Genomic DNA, 19,814 nt, shown 5'->3' with positions numbered 1-19,814 from the left:
ACAATGAATAGAAGTGGATGTAACTGTTGCAACAAATAATTTAGTCCGTAGAGAACCACTCTCTTCCATAAAAGGATATATTCCTCCATTCCTCCACTAGGTGAAGGTGTTGCCGTCATTGTTCAATTTTAGAGAGAAATAACTATTTAATAATTAAATTTTTAACCTAAAATTATTTTCTTTAACTAATCACAATAAATTACATATAAAATATTACAAATTTTGGGACAACATATATATTGTTAATGTAAAGCAATAATAGACAAGTGATTTATAGTTTATTGGCTTGATAGTGAATGGAAAAAGTTTACACGGCTTAGTATGGTTATAATATTTTTTAATGTCAAGATTTTATTAATTTTCCTAACATCTATGCATGAAGAGAAAAAATATATACGCTGACAGTGTATGAATTTTATACTGTTATAATATTATTCATCATTCATATTTTTTTGGTATTACCAAGGTAAATAACTAATCACTTTTGGGGTGTGTGATTGCCCTTCACGATAAGCATCCCTCCAAGAATCGCACTCTTAACTTTTTGGTCATCATAGGGATATAGTAAATGAAACATTCTTTTCTCACATACTGTGTGTCACTCCATGTACCATTACTTTTGATTGAATAAAAATATATATTTAACTTAAAATTTTAATTATTAATTATTTTTCTAATCACTCGTAGCTCATGATACATGAAGTGACACACTATTTGAGACAGAAGATATGGTCACTCTAGTGAGGTTTTACACAACTAGACCAACACTACCATTCATATTTAACTATTATTGACTATTATCAAATAAATGGTGAGTGATATAATGAGTAATCATAAAAAACACAAGAGTTTGTTTGTTTTGGTCATTTTCTGTAAACAGAAAATTAGGGGGGAAATTTGTTTGTATTGTTTTTTTCATTTCATATTTAAAAAACATGAGCTTCATTTCCATAAATTTTGAAATGAAAAAATGTCATTTAAAACATTTTCAATAATGAGAAAATGGTATTTTATTGAAAATGTTAAAACTTTTGTTGTTATAATGGTTTAATATATTTTAATGTTTTAACTTTTCGATTTTATTTCAAATATTTTGATATTTTTGAAACTCAATACACCATATTTCATTTTCCAATTATATCCTTATTTATTACTCATCTTTTCACCACATATTTCTTCACTTCTTTTTTAATCATGTTTTTTATGTCCATTAAATGTGTCTGTTTAGTCAAATTGTACTAAATTTTATATCATTTAATAAATTCTTAAGTGATGTGTATAACCTTAAATATCAAAATATATAGAACTAGTAATTTACTCGTGCATAGGCACAAAATGATATTTTTTGTCATATAATTAAAAACACACATGTTACTCGTGCATTCGCACGAGATTGATTGATTTTGAGGTATGTTTAAAATCATGTAAGTATTAATGTTATTAAATACTATTGTGCACATGCACTTCATGCATGTCGTCAATATTACATGTTAGTACTATATATTCAATTTTTATATATTTCATTTTTTAGAATTAAAATGTATTTGTTGTATTTTGTATACTTTATATTATAACTTTTTTGTATTTATGATAATATTCACTTCTGAGAGATATGGTTAATTAATAGGTTGGTGGTGGTTATTTAGAGTTATATATTTTTTTGTAAAAGTTAAACAATGTTAAGGTCAAAATAGGAAGTAAAAATTATACCATAATAAAAATTACACAATGTTTTGGCTTTATATATAACTAGCGTGTCGACAGGCACTTCGTGTCTGCTGACTCCATTCTTATTTCCTAATATTAAATATTTAAGAGAATCATATTATATTTTTTGTGATAAAAGAAATATGAAAATAAATTGTAATTCTTTTAAAAAACTACATTGATAATATGATATTTTTAGGTATGTAATTTTCTTTAAATCCTATTAATATTTTTTTATTATGTATAAAACCATTGTAATAATAGTTAATTAGAAGAGTAAAATATGCAATAAGAAATTACACCATATTAGATAGTTATAAGATATTTTGCCTATGGATATGGATATAGATATATAATATATATATATATTAATATTGTGTAATAACTTTATAAAACCAAGGTTCCTAACTTATTAAAGCAAATGTTCCTAACTTTAAAAATGGAAGAGTGGGACAGAAGAAGAGGAAGATGAAACAAAAATAGAGAGAGAAATAAATGAGATTCAAATCCCATTTAATGTAAAATATAATTTAAAAACAAATTAACCAATCAATTATTAGCATTAAATTATTAAAATATACAATATATAAAAAAAAAGATGCAACATGGGAATGCATACATATGAATATTATAGATATGTTTTGGAAGGAAAATTTTGGTTGATAGACTGTTATGTGTCATGAGGAACATTTTTTCTTATATAGGTAAATAGATGAGAGAAATATAATTTTCAATTACTCTATTCACTAATCAACAAAACCCTAATTCAATCAAGGAGTGTGTCCGTCATCCAGACCATCATACTCCCTGATGATAATAGAATCTATTTATTTACCTCTCAATATAACAATTTTTCTTCACCTCTCATATTTTATTGTTGAAATAGTTTGATGATGAATATGATAATTTACATTTTTGAAATGAAAATTCATGAACTTGAAGTAATTATAACCTTAATTAAATAATAGAAGACTTATATGTTAGTATTTTTTTTAACTTTTTTGGAAAACATCTACAACTGCATAATGCTCATTATGAATTTTCTCACATATTTATGATAGCTAATGAATATCTTGACTATTTTAGTAGTTAAAATGTAAAATTGAATTAATTGTAAGGACATTGTGGATTGTGAAAACTAAAAGTGAATGATTTAGAAAATGAAAATTATAATAACTAGTGTGTGCAGGTACGAACCGAACAATATTGCGTGATATTATATATTTCATTTTTTATAATTAGAATATATTTGTTCAGTGTATTTTATATTATAATTTTTGTGTGTTAATGATAATGTATAGTTTAAGGTGAGAGATGTGGTTAATTAATGTTAGTGATGATTAATTAGGATTATATGTTTTTTTTTGTAAAAATTAAATAATGTGAAGGGCAAAATAAGAAGTAAAAATTACACCATAATAAAAGTTATACTATATTTTGCCTTTATATATAATATAGATATTTTGAGGAAGTAAAAACATGAAATTGAAAACATAAAAATGAAAATTAATTTTTAAAAATAAAAATAGAAAATATTTCTTGAAACCAAATTTCAGATAATCTCTGTGTATCTTATTGTCTACTATCAAATGTTTACTGTGTCCATAATCAAAGTTCTATAGTTCTGTTCTCTCTGTGTTGTATTGCTTATAGATTGATTCAACAAACAACACTGATAGAAAATGCAAGCCTCAATTGCATGTTCTTCACTTCCACATAGAAATGTAGTTCTTCCAACAACCCTTTCTCCCAAACCTAACTCTATTTTTACTTTCTTGCCTCGAACCAAATCTTCCTCTCATTTCACACCCAGATGCAGTTTTCAACCTCAACCATTACAAATCTCATCACCTGCATCAAAATCACTAGGAATTTCAAGGTCTAAAGTTACTCCACTTCTGTGCCGCATTTCGTCAAATGGGTACAGTGCAAATGAAAGTAGGAGTATTAGGGAGTGGGTTGAGGTGGTTGGTGATGCGGTTTCAACTGCATTTCCGTTGTGGGTAACAATTGGGTGTGCTTTGGGGTTAATGAAACCAAGTTCTTTCAATTGGGTCACTCCACAAATGAACATGGTAGGCCTCATTATCGTTATGCTTGGTATGGGTATGACTCTCACTCTTGATGATATTCGTGGGGCTCTTTCTATGCCTAAGGAAGTTCTTTCTGGTTTTTTCCTTCAATATTCGGTTAGTATCTGTGTTTTTTTTCTTCTTCTGTGTTTATTTTGTATGTATTATGCTAGTAAGATGTAAGTGAAGAATTCCAATGTTGGAAAGGAATATATAAATTGAAGGGTGTCTTGATGTTATGAGATTTTAAGTTGTGATAAAGCCCACTTAAAAGAGGGCGAGTCTGGTGCAATGGCAAGGTTGTTGCTTAGTGATTATGAGGTCCTGAGTTCAAATCATGGAAATAGCCTCCCCACTTTCGGAGGTAAGGCTGCTGATATGCCTTGGGTCGCCCTTTATTAAGCCCACTTAAATAGTTCTGTGCTTAGTTCATTAATCGGATATAAGACATAGTTTAGTTTTATAATGTCGGATATAATCCAACATTCATGGTATGACTTTTATTTAAAAGTCAATGCTATTTAACACATGAAAGATAGATGATGAGTTGAGAGTGTAAAAAACCTTAACGTTGTCGCTCACCACCATTTTTCTCATAAGGTAGAGACACATACTAGACGTGGCTAGTTCACTTATTGGTTCTTTGTTTAGTTCATTGGATACAGAACTCTCCAGTGTTTTGGGCTGCCGAATCCTAAGGATTTTCACTTAATTGGAGATTTTGTTGTTTACCATTTCTTCTACAAAATTTTGATGTCTAACAAAAAAGTGGCACCTTTGTATTTATGTGTCAAAATATATCAACTGAAAATGAAAAAAATAAATAAACCAAACAACACCTTAGTTTGTTTTGTTTACAATGGAGATTTTAGTTAATATAGGCGCAACACAATATTTATCTTGATGATGAGGTTTTTTTGTTTGTGTGAATTTCTAACAATTTTTAGGTGATGCCATTATCTGGATATTTCGTAAGCAAACTCTTAAATCTTCCACCACATTATGCAGCAGGGTTAATATTAGTTGGTTGCTGTCCAGGAGGTACGAATTTTAACCTGGTGATTCATGCTTTCTAGCCACCCTTCACCTATTTTAACTAGTGTTTAATTGGTTGCAGGCACAGCTAGTAATATTGTGACGTATCTTGCACGGTATGTTGATTCTCAGAAATATAATTCCAATTAATCATTTTGGTGGATTTCATGAGCTAGTTGATCTGATTCCCTATTTGTTTTGCTAGTGGAAATGTCGCACTTTCTGTGATAATGACAGCTGCAAGCACTGTATCAGCCGTGGTTGGTATACTATTATTTTAGTCCTCTCTTTGTTTTTCCTCTTTGATGTGCAATCATAATGATGAAAGTGTGGTACCTTTTCATGGATGACTTTGGAATCAATTACAAATGGCACCATATGGATTTTTCAAATTCAAATGAAACTGTTTGATGAATCTGTCTTTAACCCATAGTGGTTGATTAGAATAAGTAATTTTGAGGAGTAGAGAAGAAACTATTCTCGGGAATAAGATTTTGTAAGAAACATACCATTTTGCCTCTGGATTGATGGTAACAAAAATTCTCTACTTCAGGTGCTTCCCAAATTTGAACTTGGTCCGTAGCAAATATTCTCCCTTTTGCCCTCCCTCTGGTTGTGCAATAGTCTAAAAGAAATGCTTTAAACAGAAGTCTAGGTTATTTATGGAAATCAACCTGCTGTATATTTTCTACATATTTATGTGCTGAGGCGTAAATGATTCTTAATTCTTCCCATTGTTATTGTATACTTTGCTGTTTGATTATTTTCTTGTGTTTAGTTGAAAGATAGATATTATCTGGAACAAGAAAAAGTTTAAATGAAATTGAATGCAAGATCAATGGGACTTCTTTATGTGCATTACATTAAATCGCCAACAAACTTCTCAAGCACCACGATTGATCTGCAGATATTCTATAAAGTATATTCTTTCGAATTGGGCATGTCACATGTCTTTCTCTATTTGACATTTTCAGTTCAAAAATGTAGTTGTTACGTTAACGTCAAATTGTCCTTTGTTAACTATTCAAATGTTGATTGGTTGAAAACTTAACATTGCAGGTCCTGACTCCTCTTTTGACAGCCAAACTCGCTGGTAAGTTTGTAGCTGTGGATGCAGCTGGCTTATTGTTGTCAACATTACAAGTATGCTCTCCTTCGTTTAAATTAAATGCTGTATCTCTTTCTAATTTGTTATGACGCTCTCATCATCGTCACTTCTTTCTTTCTCAACAGGTTGTACTCTTACCTGTATTGGCAGGTTCGATTCTGAATCAGTATTTCCAACCTCTTGTTAAACTTGTCTCTCCATTGATGCCACCCATGGCTGTAGCAACTGTCGCAATTTTGTGCGGAAATGCAATTGCCCAGAGTTCTTCAGCCATCCTTATGTCCGGTGGACAAGTAGTTTTAGCATCATGCTTGCTTCATGCTTCTGGCTTTTTCTTCGGTTACATACTTGCAAGGATTCTTGGGGTAGACGTGTCATCATCCCGAACAATATCCATCGAGGTCGGAATGCAGGTATAGTATTGTACGACTTGATTATTAAGCAAAGGCAGCTTACTACAGCTTTCTCTTATCTTTGGCTCAATTCGACAATCAATTTATCGAAAAATTTCACTTCATATTGCAGAACTCAGTGCTTGGGGTTGTTCTGGCTGCTCAGCACTTTGGAGATCCCCTAACTACAGTACCCTGTGCTGTTTCAAGTGTGGTTCACTCAGTGTTTGGTAGTATCCTAGCAGGAATTTGGAGACTCTCTGTGCCTGCTCAGAAGAAGGACTGATATATATTGCTGGTCAAGTCTTTCTCTACCAGAGAAAAACTTGAATAGAGACATATAAAACATGTCATATTTAGAGACAAATGCATTTATGTTTTATGGTGCTACCGTTTATGACTAAATTTTAATTAGAATTAAAAAATTTAATATATTGTGAAAACTTTATTGTTTGTATCTACATACATAGTATCTACACAAATCTGTACTTATGATTGTTTCATTTGTGACTTGGATTAGTTTCCATTCCTCAAATAAAATGCACCTTGGTTGTTACTTGTCAAAGTCCTTATAGCATAATATTTTCATGCAACATTTTAACTTCATCCTAACAACCAAACAAGACTAGCATGCCAATAGCGGAGGGTAGTAGGTTTTCCACCGTTCCTCCCAACACCGTGATGGATAGTGTGCATGTGGTTGTAGTGGCTGTTGCCAATCAAATAGCAGTGTAATTGCAGGTCAAATCATGAGCCATAACCAGCTTAGTCCGTAGAAGTTTTTTTTTGCCTATTTTTTAGTACATGGAACTGTGTTTCCTAAGTTTAAGATAAGCTTTTAAAAGTATTTTTTTGGTAGAGATAACAATTTTGACTGCAAAACAGTTTTAACAATTCTGTTTTTTCACAATTTTTAGATGACTATTCTTTTTTAGTTTCTCACATGTATCATCACATCGGAGACAATCATATTCGAGCCGGAAATATCTATAGGTATGTAGGACTAACTTTTTCAGCGGTTATTTTTTCTGTCTATAAAACTCGAACCTGAGACATTGGTTAAGACGAATAAAATATGTACCACTTGAATCAACAGCCGTTGATTTATAGAGGACTATTTGATCATATAATAAAAGAGATTTAAATGAAGTTTTTTTTTAGTTTACCACAAGTATCTTCGCACTGGAGAGACAATCCTGTCTGAGCTGGGAACATCCACAAGTATGTGAGGTTAACTCTCCCAGCGAGCATTTTTTCCACTTGAACCCGAGATATTGCTTAAGGGAAATCAAACATATACCACTTGAACCAACGTCCGTTGGTAGATTTAAATGAAGTTTAAGAACAAAACTTATTGATAGCACAAAATTAAAACCCCACTGATTAAAAAGTAGTTATAAAAAGTTAAATAGAAAGGAATTTTGAGATAGAAAATTGAAACACATATTTATATTAGTTGACCCAAAATTATAGATTACATCAATTTTTTTGGCAGTATTAATATTCTACTATAATTTAATATTGATTACAAAACAAATGTCATATCTAGCCTATCGAAGTTTAACAAATCAAATATTGTTTGCAAAACTAGCATTTTCATACTCAACACTAAATAATGATTTGTGTTAAAAGAAATTTTAGAACTTTGAAATGTCTTTCAAACACCCTTGAAACATCAAATAAATATTAAAGAGAAATCCTTTGAATTTAAAGAAGCAAATGTTCAGTATAGCTTAAGTTACTAAATATAATATAAATAAAATATTTGAAATAAATGAGATCATTTCATGATATTCAGTTTGTTTGATATTCTCGGATCTTCTTTTATTATTCTTAGAAGCTATTTATAGATGGAGTAACTAATGTGCCCATTTGAGTTTTGCCACAAATTCTTCTTGAATTTAATAACCGTTGAAACTTGTATTCCTTTTGAATTGATTTTCTCTTGTACTTATATAGTATCATATTATTATGTCTCATAGTCGTTATGAATTAAACATTTAATGTTTTATGATTATCGAAGCATTCTAATGGAAGAGAGAATGTTGTTGTCTCAAAAAGTGGTAACCAACTGACTTCTTTAGTATTTTGTACTGAGTAGTTTCCTATTACACCGATAAAGTTCTTGTTGTCTTCCACAAAAAGAGATGGACCAAATCAGTTCTATTCATTAAATAATTATTTATGCTTTTTGATTATCAAAATCACGTCTTTAGAGATGTTCTTTTATTCATTCTCGATTCAACATATTTGATCTTTCATTCTTCTGTAATCAACAACTTGAATTCTTCACATGAAGAGCATATCTTTCTATGTGGACCATTCTTGTATAGAGATATTCACTAAGCTTTAAGAATGTCTTCGATACAAAAAAGTCTTGAATTCAGATAGGTCTTAAATATAGATGAGTCTTGAATACAAAGGAGTGTGAACATAAATAGGCGTAGAACACATATAAGTCTTGATATCTATATTTCACACTTCAAATATGCTAAATTATTAGTCTGATTTTTCTACACACTTAAATCAAAAGACTAGAACATTCAACATAACTTTACTTAATATATTTGGAATCATCAAAACTTATAAGTTTAACACTTATAATATGTTTATGACATTTAGGTCTTAACTCAAACAATACTCATATGCATTGAGCATCAAGAGGTTATATGTTCAAAACATACTTGCTATACAATATATATGGGGTTGATTATAGTTCAAACTTGATGCAAAAAATAAGTTTGAAATTCAAAATAAAGACGGTCTTGAAACATCAACCCTAGTCATGGAAAAACTAGGTACCATTGTTTTCCTTCTTCACATAGTACCTAGAACCTAGGAGGATAGTTATAATTCATCAGCAAAGTACAACAAGATCAATCTATTTTGGCATTTAGTATTTATCTAAAGATAATTGAAGACAAAATATATATACAAAACTGATGTCATCACATCTATGTGGCTTTAATTATTCGGTTCTTTTTGGACAAATTTCATTTCTACACAAACTATGATGTTACTATCTAATAAATATATGTGAAGAGTCATACATGCATATCTACAAAAGTGACATGTGTATAACATTTCTTAAATAACTTTTCTATCTCAAAAGATGCAGATGAAAATGAATTGGACATACAAATAGGGTTACATAATTAAAAAATAATTTAAAATCAGAATCGTTAGATAATTTCTTGTGTCATATATTGTTATCTTCGTCCAGTATTGAACTCTCGAGTATACAGATTAACTCATATAAAAGGGAGTTGTGAGAGTTATGTTAGGTTAAGTCCTAAGTTAGAAACCAAAAAGAACATAAGACAATGGAGTTTGGGGGTTCTCTTCCTGTGCCATCAGTTCAAGAGTTGGCTAAGGAAAATTTAACAGCTGTTCCACCAAGATACCAGCGCCCTCAACAAGAAGAGTCGATCATCTCTCAAGTTGATGATGAATATCCTAGAATCCCAGTTATTGATTTGCACAACTTGCTTTCTCAAGAATCTGGGGATGCTGAATTAGAAAAGCTTCATCTTGCATTCAAAGAATGGGGTTTCTTCCAGGTTTTACCTTTTAAATTGTTGTTTTCGCTGTTATATTGCATTTTGGGTCTCCCAGATTGGGATCTGGGACACCCAAAACTTCAATACAAGCATTATAGTCATAATGTTGTTGGGAGACTCCGAAACCATAATTGTATTATGGTCATGAAATGCTAAAAACAATGTTTAAAATTAATATTCAATCACTCTTTCAGGTATTGTGTGTTGATTATATATTCGTCTATCATGTTTAATTATACTTTGTTTCATCAAGTGTTAGTTGTTAAGTCTCTTCCATCTTTCTTCTAACATAACACATATATGGAGTTAAATGAGCGTTGTTAAATATGAATTTGTTGACGTATAGAATAATTTAACTCCAATTTAAAACAATCTTTTTAATATTCCTCCTATTTCCTATATCATATTTATGAGAAACTTGACACATGTTTTTGCAGCTAGTAAACCATGGAATAGAGTCAACTTTTTTGGACAAGGTGAAGTTGGAGATTAAAGATTTCTTCAACCTTCCAATGTCAGAGAAAAATAGGTTTAGACAGAAACAAGGTGATATAGAAGGGTTTGGGCAACTATTTGTGGTATCTGAGGATCAAAAACTTGATTGGTCGGATGTTTTCATTATGATCACACGTCCTATTCATAAGAGGAAGCCACACTTATTCCCATATCTCCCACTCCCCTTAAGGTTCTTAATCTCTCTTTTGCATGCATCAAGTTTCCACAACAATGATTAAGATAGTGCAAATTTGAAAGTTTTTCATATTTCTAAGATAATGATTTACTCAATCTTTTTTATTTAATAACATGAGAATCTTCAGAATATATAATATACTTGCACGGTATAACAAACATGAAATGGAAAATCCATATTAATACTAACATAAATTTAGATATATAATATTTTATGATTAATTATATCTTCAGATATAGTAGATTCTCTGGAGTATCCTAAAAAAGAACTTTTTCTTTCCAGCCAATTTCAGCTTAATAAGATATGAAAGTGCCTCTTTCTAAAAGAATAGTGAATTATGAGGTGTGAAGTGAGAGAAAGGATTGTATAATTGAGGTTTTGAATAAGACGACCTTTTTGTTTTTCATTTTTAATACTTTTTCATATTGTGTGAGTATGGTATTATTCCATGTTTTAAATTATGATTGTGGTCAAAATTATTATTATTATTGCGATTACGTTCGATCCGACACAATTCAATGTGACTGTATCATTATGATTGGTATTATACTATAATTGCAGTGCGATGCATACGTAGTTGCGGTGGTCATTATCACAACCACAATATTTCGGCTACATCACGTTTTCTGCAATTTGAATGATTGGTATTAGTGTTTACGTGAATTTTAGAGACTTTGGATAAGTTAATTTTATAGTTGAATGTTGTTCTCTTGGTGCAGGGACACTCTAGAACTTTATTCACAAGAAGTGAAAAATGTTGGCATGAACATTATTGCACATATAGCAAAAGTTCTAAACACCAAGGAAATAGTAGAGTTATTTGAAGATGATATGCAAATGATGAGGATGAACTATTACCCACCATGTCCTCAACCAGAAAATGCAATTGGTCTCACACCCCATTCAGATGGAGCAGGTCTTACCCTACTTCTACAACTCACTGAAGTTGAAGGGCTCCAAATAAAGAAAGATGGTAAATGGGTTCCTGTTAAACCATTGCCAAATTCTTTCATTGTCAACATTGGGGACATGTTGGAGGTAATATAAATATTTCACTATATATCCATCAAAGTTTCAATTTCTCATGCATAACTTTTGTTTTCCCTATTGTACAATTTACATGGCAGATTATAACAAATGGGATATATCGTAGTATTGAACATCGTGCAACAGTAAACCCTAGTGAAGAAAGGATATCATTTGCTACATTTATATTCCCAAAATATGATGGTGAGTTAGGTCCTGCATCTACTTTGGTAACTGAAGAAACACCACCACAGTTCAAAACAACAACAGTGGAGGAACACTTGAAGAGTTTCTTGGGTCGTGAACTTGATGGAAAAACTTACATAGCTTCCAAGAAGATATAGAACATAGTAATTAAAACTCAAATATATGTTACTGTCTAGTTTGTTAATTAGGTTTATGTTATCTCAAAGTTGGTGAAATAAAGTTTGAACATCAATTACCTGTCGACATGTAAGAGAGAGAAAAAGGAATAGGAATGAGGTAATATTAAAGTTATGAAATAAAATTATATATTAAAGTTATGAAATAAAATTATATATCATTTCCAACATTTGATTTAGTTTATCATGTTGATAAAGTTGAAGTTAGTTTTAAAATGTGAAGAATAATGTACAATTAGATCTTGTGATCATGGTTATGAACTTATATGTTTCCATATTATCTTAAATGTAAGACGAAAGAGATTACGCATTTGTTAAAGTAAACACTGTTAAATGTGTTATATTTAATCGCGCTTATTGAAGCAAACGCTGTTAAAGGTCATATTTTATATGTTTAACATTACTTCTTCAATAAATGTCGTTAAAGATGTTATCTTTAACATCGCTTATTGAAGAAAACGTTGTTAAAAGTCTTCATATATTTAACAAAAGAAGAAGTCTACTTCTGTAATCATCTCTTGTTTTATTGCTATCTTACAAGGTTTCCTCTTTTTCTTATGATTTTGTTTTTGGTGGCAATGCTCACACTGCTATGTTATATCTGTTTATAGCATAAGATTGTCCCTGATAAGATTACCACTTCAAAAATTATATCAAAGGATATGTTCCAATATAATTAAACAAAAATGGTGAATGATAACCATTCATCTAGTAATGTAAGGTCATATTACATCCCAAAACAACCAAAAGTTAAGAGTATGATTCCTGGGAGACACAATCACACGCCCAGAAAAAGATTAGTACCTTACAAAATAGTGAGGGATACCCTTTGATAGTACCGAAAAAAGATGGTGAATGTCAACAATGTAAAAAAAAAATTATATTTTTAATGCATACATATTAAATCAAAAAGTAAATATTAAGTGATATAAAATATGAGAAGGGTCCAGAGTAAGTTTACTCCACATCTTTGACCATCAATTCTACATAAATCCAAAGATTTGAATTAGTAAGATGTGGAGTAAGTTTTTTAAACTTACAAACTTACTCTCGGAGTAAGTTTTTTAAACTTACTCTCGGAGTAAGTTTTTTAAACTTACTCTCGGATTAAGTTTTTTAAACTTACTCTCGGAGTAAGTGAATCTTCTCCCATAAAATATAACTAAGAGTGTGAGAAGAAAGTGTCTTATACAAATGTGTCAAACACATAAAAGACAAACACTATCTTGAAGTATACATGCTTTGTAGCTTCTGAAGATACTCTTTTCAGAAACAATCAAATTTGTATTACCAAATTAAATGATGTACATATAATTACAAAGAATGGTAATATGAAACTAGTCTAAAATTTATTCAATTACCCTACCTCAAATTCCAGGCATAAAATGCCTATAACATTCCACACTGAAATCCCCCTGGTTTTATTTGTGCAGCCACAGCACCAACTGCACCAAATTGAGATTGTGCCTGCAACAGTTTCACATCAATGGCAGTGACAGGATCATTTAACTGATCATTCTTTCCCTGCTGCTGGTATGGATTGGCATTATTGTGATCATTCTTTCCCTGCCCAGATGGAACATCATTGTAAATTTCTGTTGTTTTTGGGTTTGTAGGTTGCACCTTATTGAAACAGTGAGGAAGAGTATGGCAGGGTTTGCTTGAATCATATGCATCTTTTATGTTTCTCTCATTATTATCATAAGGTGGAACTTGCCCTACAACTCTATCTGGTTTACCTGTGCAGCAAATTGAAACCAGTTAATATTATTATAGACACACAACATGTTAATAAATATAAGACAAAATACACATTTCAGTCCCTCATGTTTTTTCATTGGTTCATGAGAAATTGAAAAACTCAAAATGATCCAAAAATTTATCCCTCGCTAAAATAATAATACGATAACAACAAAGCCTTAATCTTACTAGGTAACGATACCTGTTTGCACCGCCGGAAGAGATTGGCTTCCAGAATTTGGTTCTGCTGCAATTTGTTTGTTCTCATAAGGAGGGAATGACGGTTGTGTACTAGGAGAAATTGTACTAGAATAAACAGTGGACCTTCAAAATATAAATTGCATGATTATATATCACACATCCATAAAAAATGCTTAGTTCAAAATGCTACCAAACTCAACATGCATATAATGTCCTGATTTAGTGACTAGAGGTTTAGCTTATATTGTCATGTTCAATGGCATAAGCTTTGGTATTTAGCCATGGTTGAAACATTTGAAGTAAAATCTAAAACTAAATAAAATAGGATAGAACAACGTCGTCGTCAGAGGTTAGTTCATGTTAGTCTTACCTTGGAAGGGAGACATGCTTCCTTTCTAGAGGAGTCACTGGGTCACTTTTACCCTGATTTTCCTCAAGATATGCAAATTGCTTTTTGAATTGATCTATTGCACTGCAAGAAGCATATGCCTGTAAGTAATATTATTTACGCGCATTGATACTAAATCCGTAAAATAGGCATCGGGTAGTTTTGACCTGGGATAAAGGAAGTTTATGCCTTCAGTTCCATTCTTGTAATCTTTAAGCATCTGAGGATGATATTCCAGTATTTCCCGATATACTAGCTCTCGAATATCCTCCTTTGTCATCTGTCTCCTCTCAAACTCAAAATCCAAATTCGAAATTGGCGGACACGAAGGTTCTCTCTCAACTTTGGCCAAATTCTTAAAGAAAGGGTCAGCTAGTGCCTGCCAACCCAACATTCAGAAAGGATTGTTCAGATTATATTGAACTGGAAAATGATAAATTTCGTACAAAGATCTTGAAATGTACTTCACTAGATACTCCCGAAAGGCGCATAACATTTTTAGATAAACAGATACCTCTTCAGCTGTCGGCCGATCCTTCGGATCAAATGATAAAAGCCTTTGCAGAAGGCGAAGTGCCAACGGATCAGCATTTGGAAATTCCTTTTCAAACGGCACAGGCAGTTTCTTCTTCATTTCCGTCAAGCACTTCCTTGCCTTACTATTTCGAAACTGTAAAGCAAAATAAAACTAATCACCTAACACTTCTTAAATAGTTTTCCATGATACAAAGAGCATTATCAAGCACATAAGATGAAATTGAGACCGAAAACAAAAGTTAAGAGTGGTCCATACTCCTTTAATAATTTCTGGTGATGGTGTCCCAAGAAGATCAGTCATCAAAACTAATTGATGCACCACATTTTTACCAGGAAACAATGCCTTTCCTCTCAGAACCTCGGCAACAATGCATCCAATGCTCCATATATCAATTGCTGGTGTATACTGCAAACAAATGGCAACAAATTAGAACATTAAAGAAGGACGATCGCAAATTCAAACCAAACCACTTCACGGAAACGAAACCAAACTGGCGCAATTACCTGAAAGACAGATAATTTAACTTCCAGGAGAGATCAAAAGTCCTCCCTGAACAAACATTATTATAATCTAGGCATTACAGTTTACAATAAAACACACAAAAAGCATAATTAACCTTGTACCAAGTCGAATGACAAATGGTAAACAGTCAAGGATATACCATACTGCCGACATAAAACCGTATGATCTTTCATACCATTCCTACAAGTGTCAGGACTTGGGTCCTAAATTTTGTTGTTGTAATGATTTGATTAAATAACCCTTCATCAACTATTACATAACTTGCACTCACATCACAATATGTGGTCGAAATTCAGTTAAAGATCTCAGGGGAAGACCTTGAATGTTTATCACTAGTAACTATTTCCCTGTAGGATATGACTGATGCGAGCAACAGAGAGAAATGCTTTTTGACTAACCAAACAAATACTCACACATAAGTAATGCCGTCAATAATCGGCATGACATGATGATCGAAAACAAGCTTTTTGGAGTAAACCAACATCCAAGCAGTCAATAATTGGCATGACATGATGGTGATTCATCTACATGTTTATACATTTTGGAGTGCTTCTAAAACTCTCGGAATCAGAAGCGAGCATAAAACTAAATTTCAAGAAAACTGAGGCCCTATCGTAACAACACTAGATAGAACCTCCATAAAACAAATCAGTCATACCAAACTAATTAAGATTTATGATATTCAATATGAAGAAGAGAAGATTATTATTCATTCAAATATGTCCCAACAAAAATAGCAAAACATGTTTTGCTGCTCAAAATAAGCATAGATTGACCTATAGCAGATAGTTACTAAATTATATAAAACCTTAGCCAGAGTATACCTTGTAAGTGACTGATCCACACAGCTCTGGGGCTCTGTACCATCTCGTCGCGATATAATCCTGCAACATGCACCAAAAATGAGCATGAAAAACATCATTGTAACTAATTGAATTTATAAAAACAGTTGTAACTTCTATATGCTCAATTCAAAATTAACACAAAAAATGGCAAGTCGGGCACAAGGCTCTAACTTGATGGAGTTTGGGAGGATAGACATATGCAATCTTACCCTCGTAAGCGAAAAGGTTGTTTCTAATATTTGTTCACCCTCTTCTATTCAGAATTAAACAAATTAAATAAAACTACTTTACCGTCCAAAATACTATTGATGGTTCATCACTGAATGCAACTCTTGAAAGTCCAAGATCACAAACTTTGAGTTTGCAGTTTGCATTTGCCAGTATATTCTTCGGCTTAAGGTCTCTGTGATAGACATTTGCTGCAACCATATGTATTGTTTAGAAGAAATCATATAAAAGAGTAACAATAGTGCAGTAGTGCAATAATTCTAAAAGATTAAAGAGAAAAGATAGTTGCATAGATACCTGAATGCATATACTTCAACGCGCGCAGCATCTGATAAAGGAAAAACTGAAGGTGTTCATGAGTCAAGTCATCATTAGCTTTGATGACTTTATGGAGATCAGACTCCATGAGTTCAAAGACTACATACATATCTTTAAAATCTCTCTTTGAAGGTGGCAACATTATCCGCTTAATCTCGACGATATCAGGGTGTCTAAGAAGCCTTAGCAACTTGACTTCACGGAGGACTCTAACAGCATCAGAAATATGCGCGAAAATATCAAGAATCTTCTTTATTGCAACTTTTTCCCCAGTGTGTGTGTCAATTGCTGCACAAACAACTCCATAGCTACCTTTTCCGATAACTTCGAGAAACTTGTATCTGTTAGCATCTCCATACTCACTGAAAAAATCCAATTCTTTTATATCCTGCATATTGAAAAGCAATGTAAAATTCATTATCAATCACTTATTTAGAGGAATATGTAAAAATTCTAAAGAACAAATAATCAAATGCACAGAAAGAAAATCAATAAATTTTTGACCAAAATGAACTCAATCCAAGAATGATGCTAATTCAAAATTCAATCCTCCAAATGAATTTCACAAATGAACAACATCATACTATAGTTTTAGTAATCAAAATTAGGAAACATAATTTTTTGTTCTTCACACAGAAACTATAACAAGATAAAGGAACATTTTTTACCACATCATACTATATTTTTAGCCATTATATTCATTATCTTCTAGTTACTTATTCTTTTTCTTCTTTTTTCAGCCACCCCAGTTTCCAAGTTTCAATTTTTTCACAGCTTCCATCTCCATGAATATTCGAAAGGCAGTAACAAGCTCTGCACACAAAAGGGTACAAAGAAAAAACCTTCTTTTTGGACTGATTTTGCTGCATCTTTTTCTTTCTATCTTTCTTTCGTCTTTATGGTAAAAGATCAAACACAAAGCAATGTGTGTGAATAAGATCAAAGAACAAGGTTGAACTTTAAAATGGGTATTATTAAGCAACAGAAAGCTCCAAAATTTATGGAGATTAAACCCTGGAGTGAAGCTGAAACTGTTTTTCAGTTCAGAGAATCTGAGAACAGAGGAGAGATAAGAAAGATCCAAAGAAACAGGAGACAATGACAACTGTGCAGGTGGAACAAATTTAATTTTCTGCTCAGTATGTATATATATTTGTCTTCTCTCTACTCTCTAGAATCATGCAATATAATAAATTATATTATATATTTGTTCAACTTAATATCTATTGGAGAGTAAGGTGTACATCATATTATTCATTTGTATTATTTATATTTAAAAATAAATAACAATTAAATTTTAATAATAATTCTGCATTGGAGTATATTTTTTCTCTATTTTAAAAGATCTTCTCCTAGTAATATACTCTGAGAATGTATGTGATACAAAGTACAAACCTATAAATTATATCTTATGTACATTTGGTTGAGTCAGATTATGCTTAGTGCAATAATATGTTGTGGTAAACCAAAATATGAATAAGTCAACAAAAACTAATTAATCATCAAAGATTGAGATGATTTATGAAAATTGGAGCCTTGATATATTTTAGTTTAGATGTGAGATTTTTTTTTGTTTCTTACATGTATCTTTGCACTGAAGGCAATTTTGTCCGAGCCGGGCACATCTACAAGTACGTGGGGCTAACTCTCCCAACGAGTATTTTTTCGAACCCGAATTCTTGCTTAAGGGGAATTAAGCATGTACCACTTGTTTAGACGTGAGATTGTCTGATTTGAAAGTCTGATTAATCTATTTATTTGAAGAATTTTCATTTGATACCTTTTGCAATGTAGCTTATATATATAGTGATTACTAAAGTTTTTTGTTATAGATGTAGAATTTGTTATTCATATTATTGCCATATGGAGTTTAAATTCATCTAATAAGTTGATCAGATATATAAAATAGTACCAAATTGTGAAGGATTTAATCCCACTATGTAGGGATTAGGCAAAGGAGATATTGGGTATAAGAATTGTGTGTTTAATAATTAAGGAGATACTTCAATTATATTACCTACTTTGTAAAAGAAACATCTTTATTATCATTTATTTCTATTTTAATAATTAAATGTAATTAAATTTGGAAAGTCATATTGTATTAAGGATTTTATATTCAGTAAAAGTACATTTTTCATGTTCTACAAATTAAGGTAGTAGTCATCACTTGATCCAATGATAATAAAGTACATTATTTACATCATCAATATGCTATCCAGGAATGAATTGGGTCCAGAGAGAAACCATATATTTTCAAAGGTATATATATTTTTATCTACTGTCACTTACTAACATGCACATAATTATTGATCTTAGTAATTATGTTATGTTGCTATTTTCTTAAAATATCTTAAATTATATTATAAAGAATATATTAGAATATTATGATGATTATATCTTAATTTATTTAAAATAAATCTTACAATATCTTTTCAGATTAAAATTACTTTATTTTATCTTTTATGATTTGTTTTTTTATTTAATTAAAAGTCTATTATTAATATAAATAGATGTTAATACTTAATATTATGTTATTTGTATCACAATATTATCATATCATCATTCACAATTTTTAGAATTTGTTATTTTGATCTTCTTTTATATCTATATACCTTATAATTTCAACGAAAGGGAAAACCGAAATAAAGATGCATTTCGCCATTAAAAAGATAACCAAGATTTGTTTACTCCCATTATCAAAAAAATGAAGAGTAGAATATGAGCTCATCAGTTGGGAAATAAATTAAAGATGTGCTTAGCCAGATGATTTTTACATCTTTATCAATTATTAAATGCAAGCTCTTTGGTTCCCTCAAGCTAAATGGAATGACATTGACCGATAAAATAAAAATATTTAGTATAAATTGTACTTTTAGATTATGATATAATTGGTGAAATTATAAACTGAAAAAATAAATCACCTCATCAAACTTGAAAATGTTGTTTTTTTTTTTTTTACTTTTTGGTTATAAGCTTTTTCCTTAAAGTAAGTTTGTTGCCAAAACAAGCTTGACAAGCCTTATTTATAAAAATACTTATAAACTAAAAATTAGCAAAATT

At 31.1% G+C, this 19,814-nt stretch overlaps 3 protein-coding genes across 3 annotated transcripts; 2 read left to right on the top strand and 1 right to left on the bottom strand.

Annotated features, from left to right (window-relative positions):
* Positions 3,283-6,870, top strand: LOC109357451 (probable sodium/metabolite cotransporter BASS1, chloroplastic). The gene is made up of 7 exons (XM_019601416.1): positions 3,283-3,896; positions 4,727-4,820; positions 4,897-4,930; positions 5,020-5,074; positions 5,874-5,957; positions 6,048-6,335; positions 6,448-6,870. The coding sequence occupies exons 1-7, from the start codon at positions 3,390-3,392 to the stop codon at positions 6,598-6,600; spliced, it is 1,215 nt and encodes a 404-aa protein (XP_019456961.1). The 5' UTR covers positions 3,283-3,389; the 3' UTR covers positions 6,601-6,870.
* Positions 9,607-12,013, top strand: LOC109356446 (protein SRG1-like). The gene is made up of 4 exons (XM_019599767.1): positions 9,607-9,874; positions 10,312-10,559; positions 11,285-11,603; positions 11,693-12,013. Exons 1-4 carry the CDS (start codon positions 9,638-9,640, stop codon positions 11,933-11,935), a joined length of 1,047 nt encoding a protein of 348 aa, XP_019455312.1. The 5' UTR covers positions 9,607-9,637; the 3' UTR covers positions 11,936-12,013.
* Positions 14,282-17,861, bottom strand: LOC109356002 (mitogen-activated protein kinase 19-like). Its single transcript, XM_019599317.1, has 8 exons — positions 17,597-17,861; positions 16,734-17,142; positions 16,500-16,627; positions 16,188-16,247; positions 15,097-15,246; positions 14,818-14,973; positions 14,471-14,682; positions 14,282-14,387 (listed from the first exon to the last, which is right to left on the bottom strand). The coding sequence occupies exons 1-8, from the start codon at positions 17,621-17,623 to the stop codon at positions 14,282-14,284; spliced, it is 1,248 nt and encodes a 415-aa protein (XP_019454862.1). The 5' UTR covers positions 17,624-17,861.

The sequence above is a fragment of the Lupinus angustifolius genome, chromosome LG09 (assembly GCF_001865875.1).
Source record: "Lupinus angustifolius cultivar Tanjil chromosome LG09, LupAngTanjil_v1.0, whole genome shotgun sequence".
NCBI classification, from domain to species: Eukaryota; Viridiplantae; Streptophyta; class Magnoliopsida; order Fabales; family Fabaceae; genus Lupinus; species Lupinus angustifolius.
Note: the sequence above shows the minus strand (reverse complement) of the source record. Positions and strands in the feature narration are given on the sequence as shown.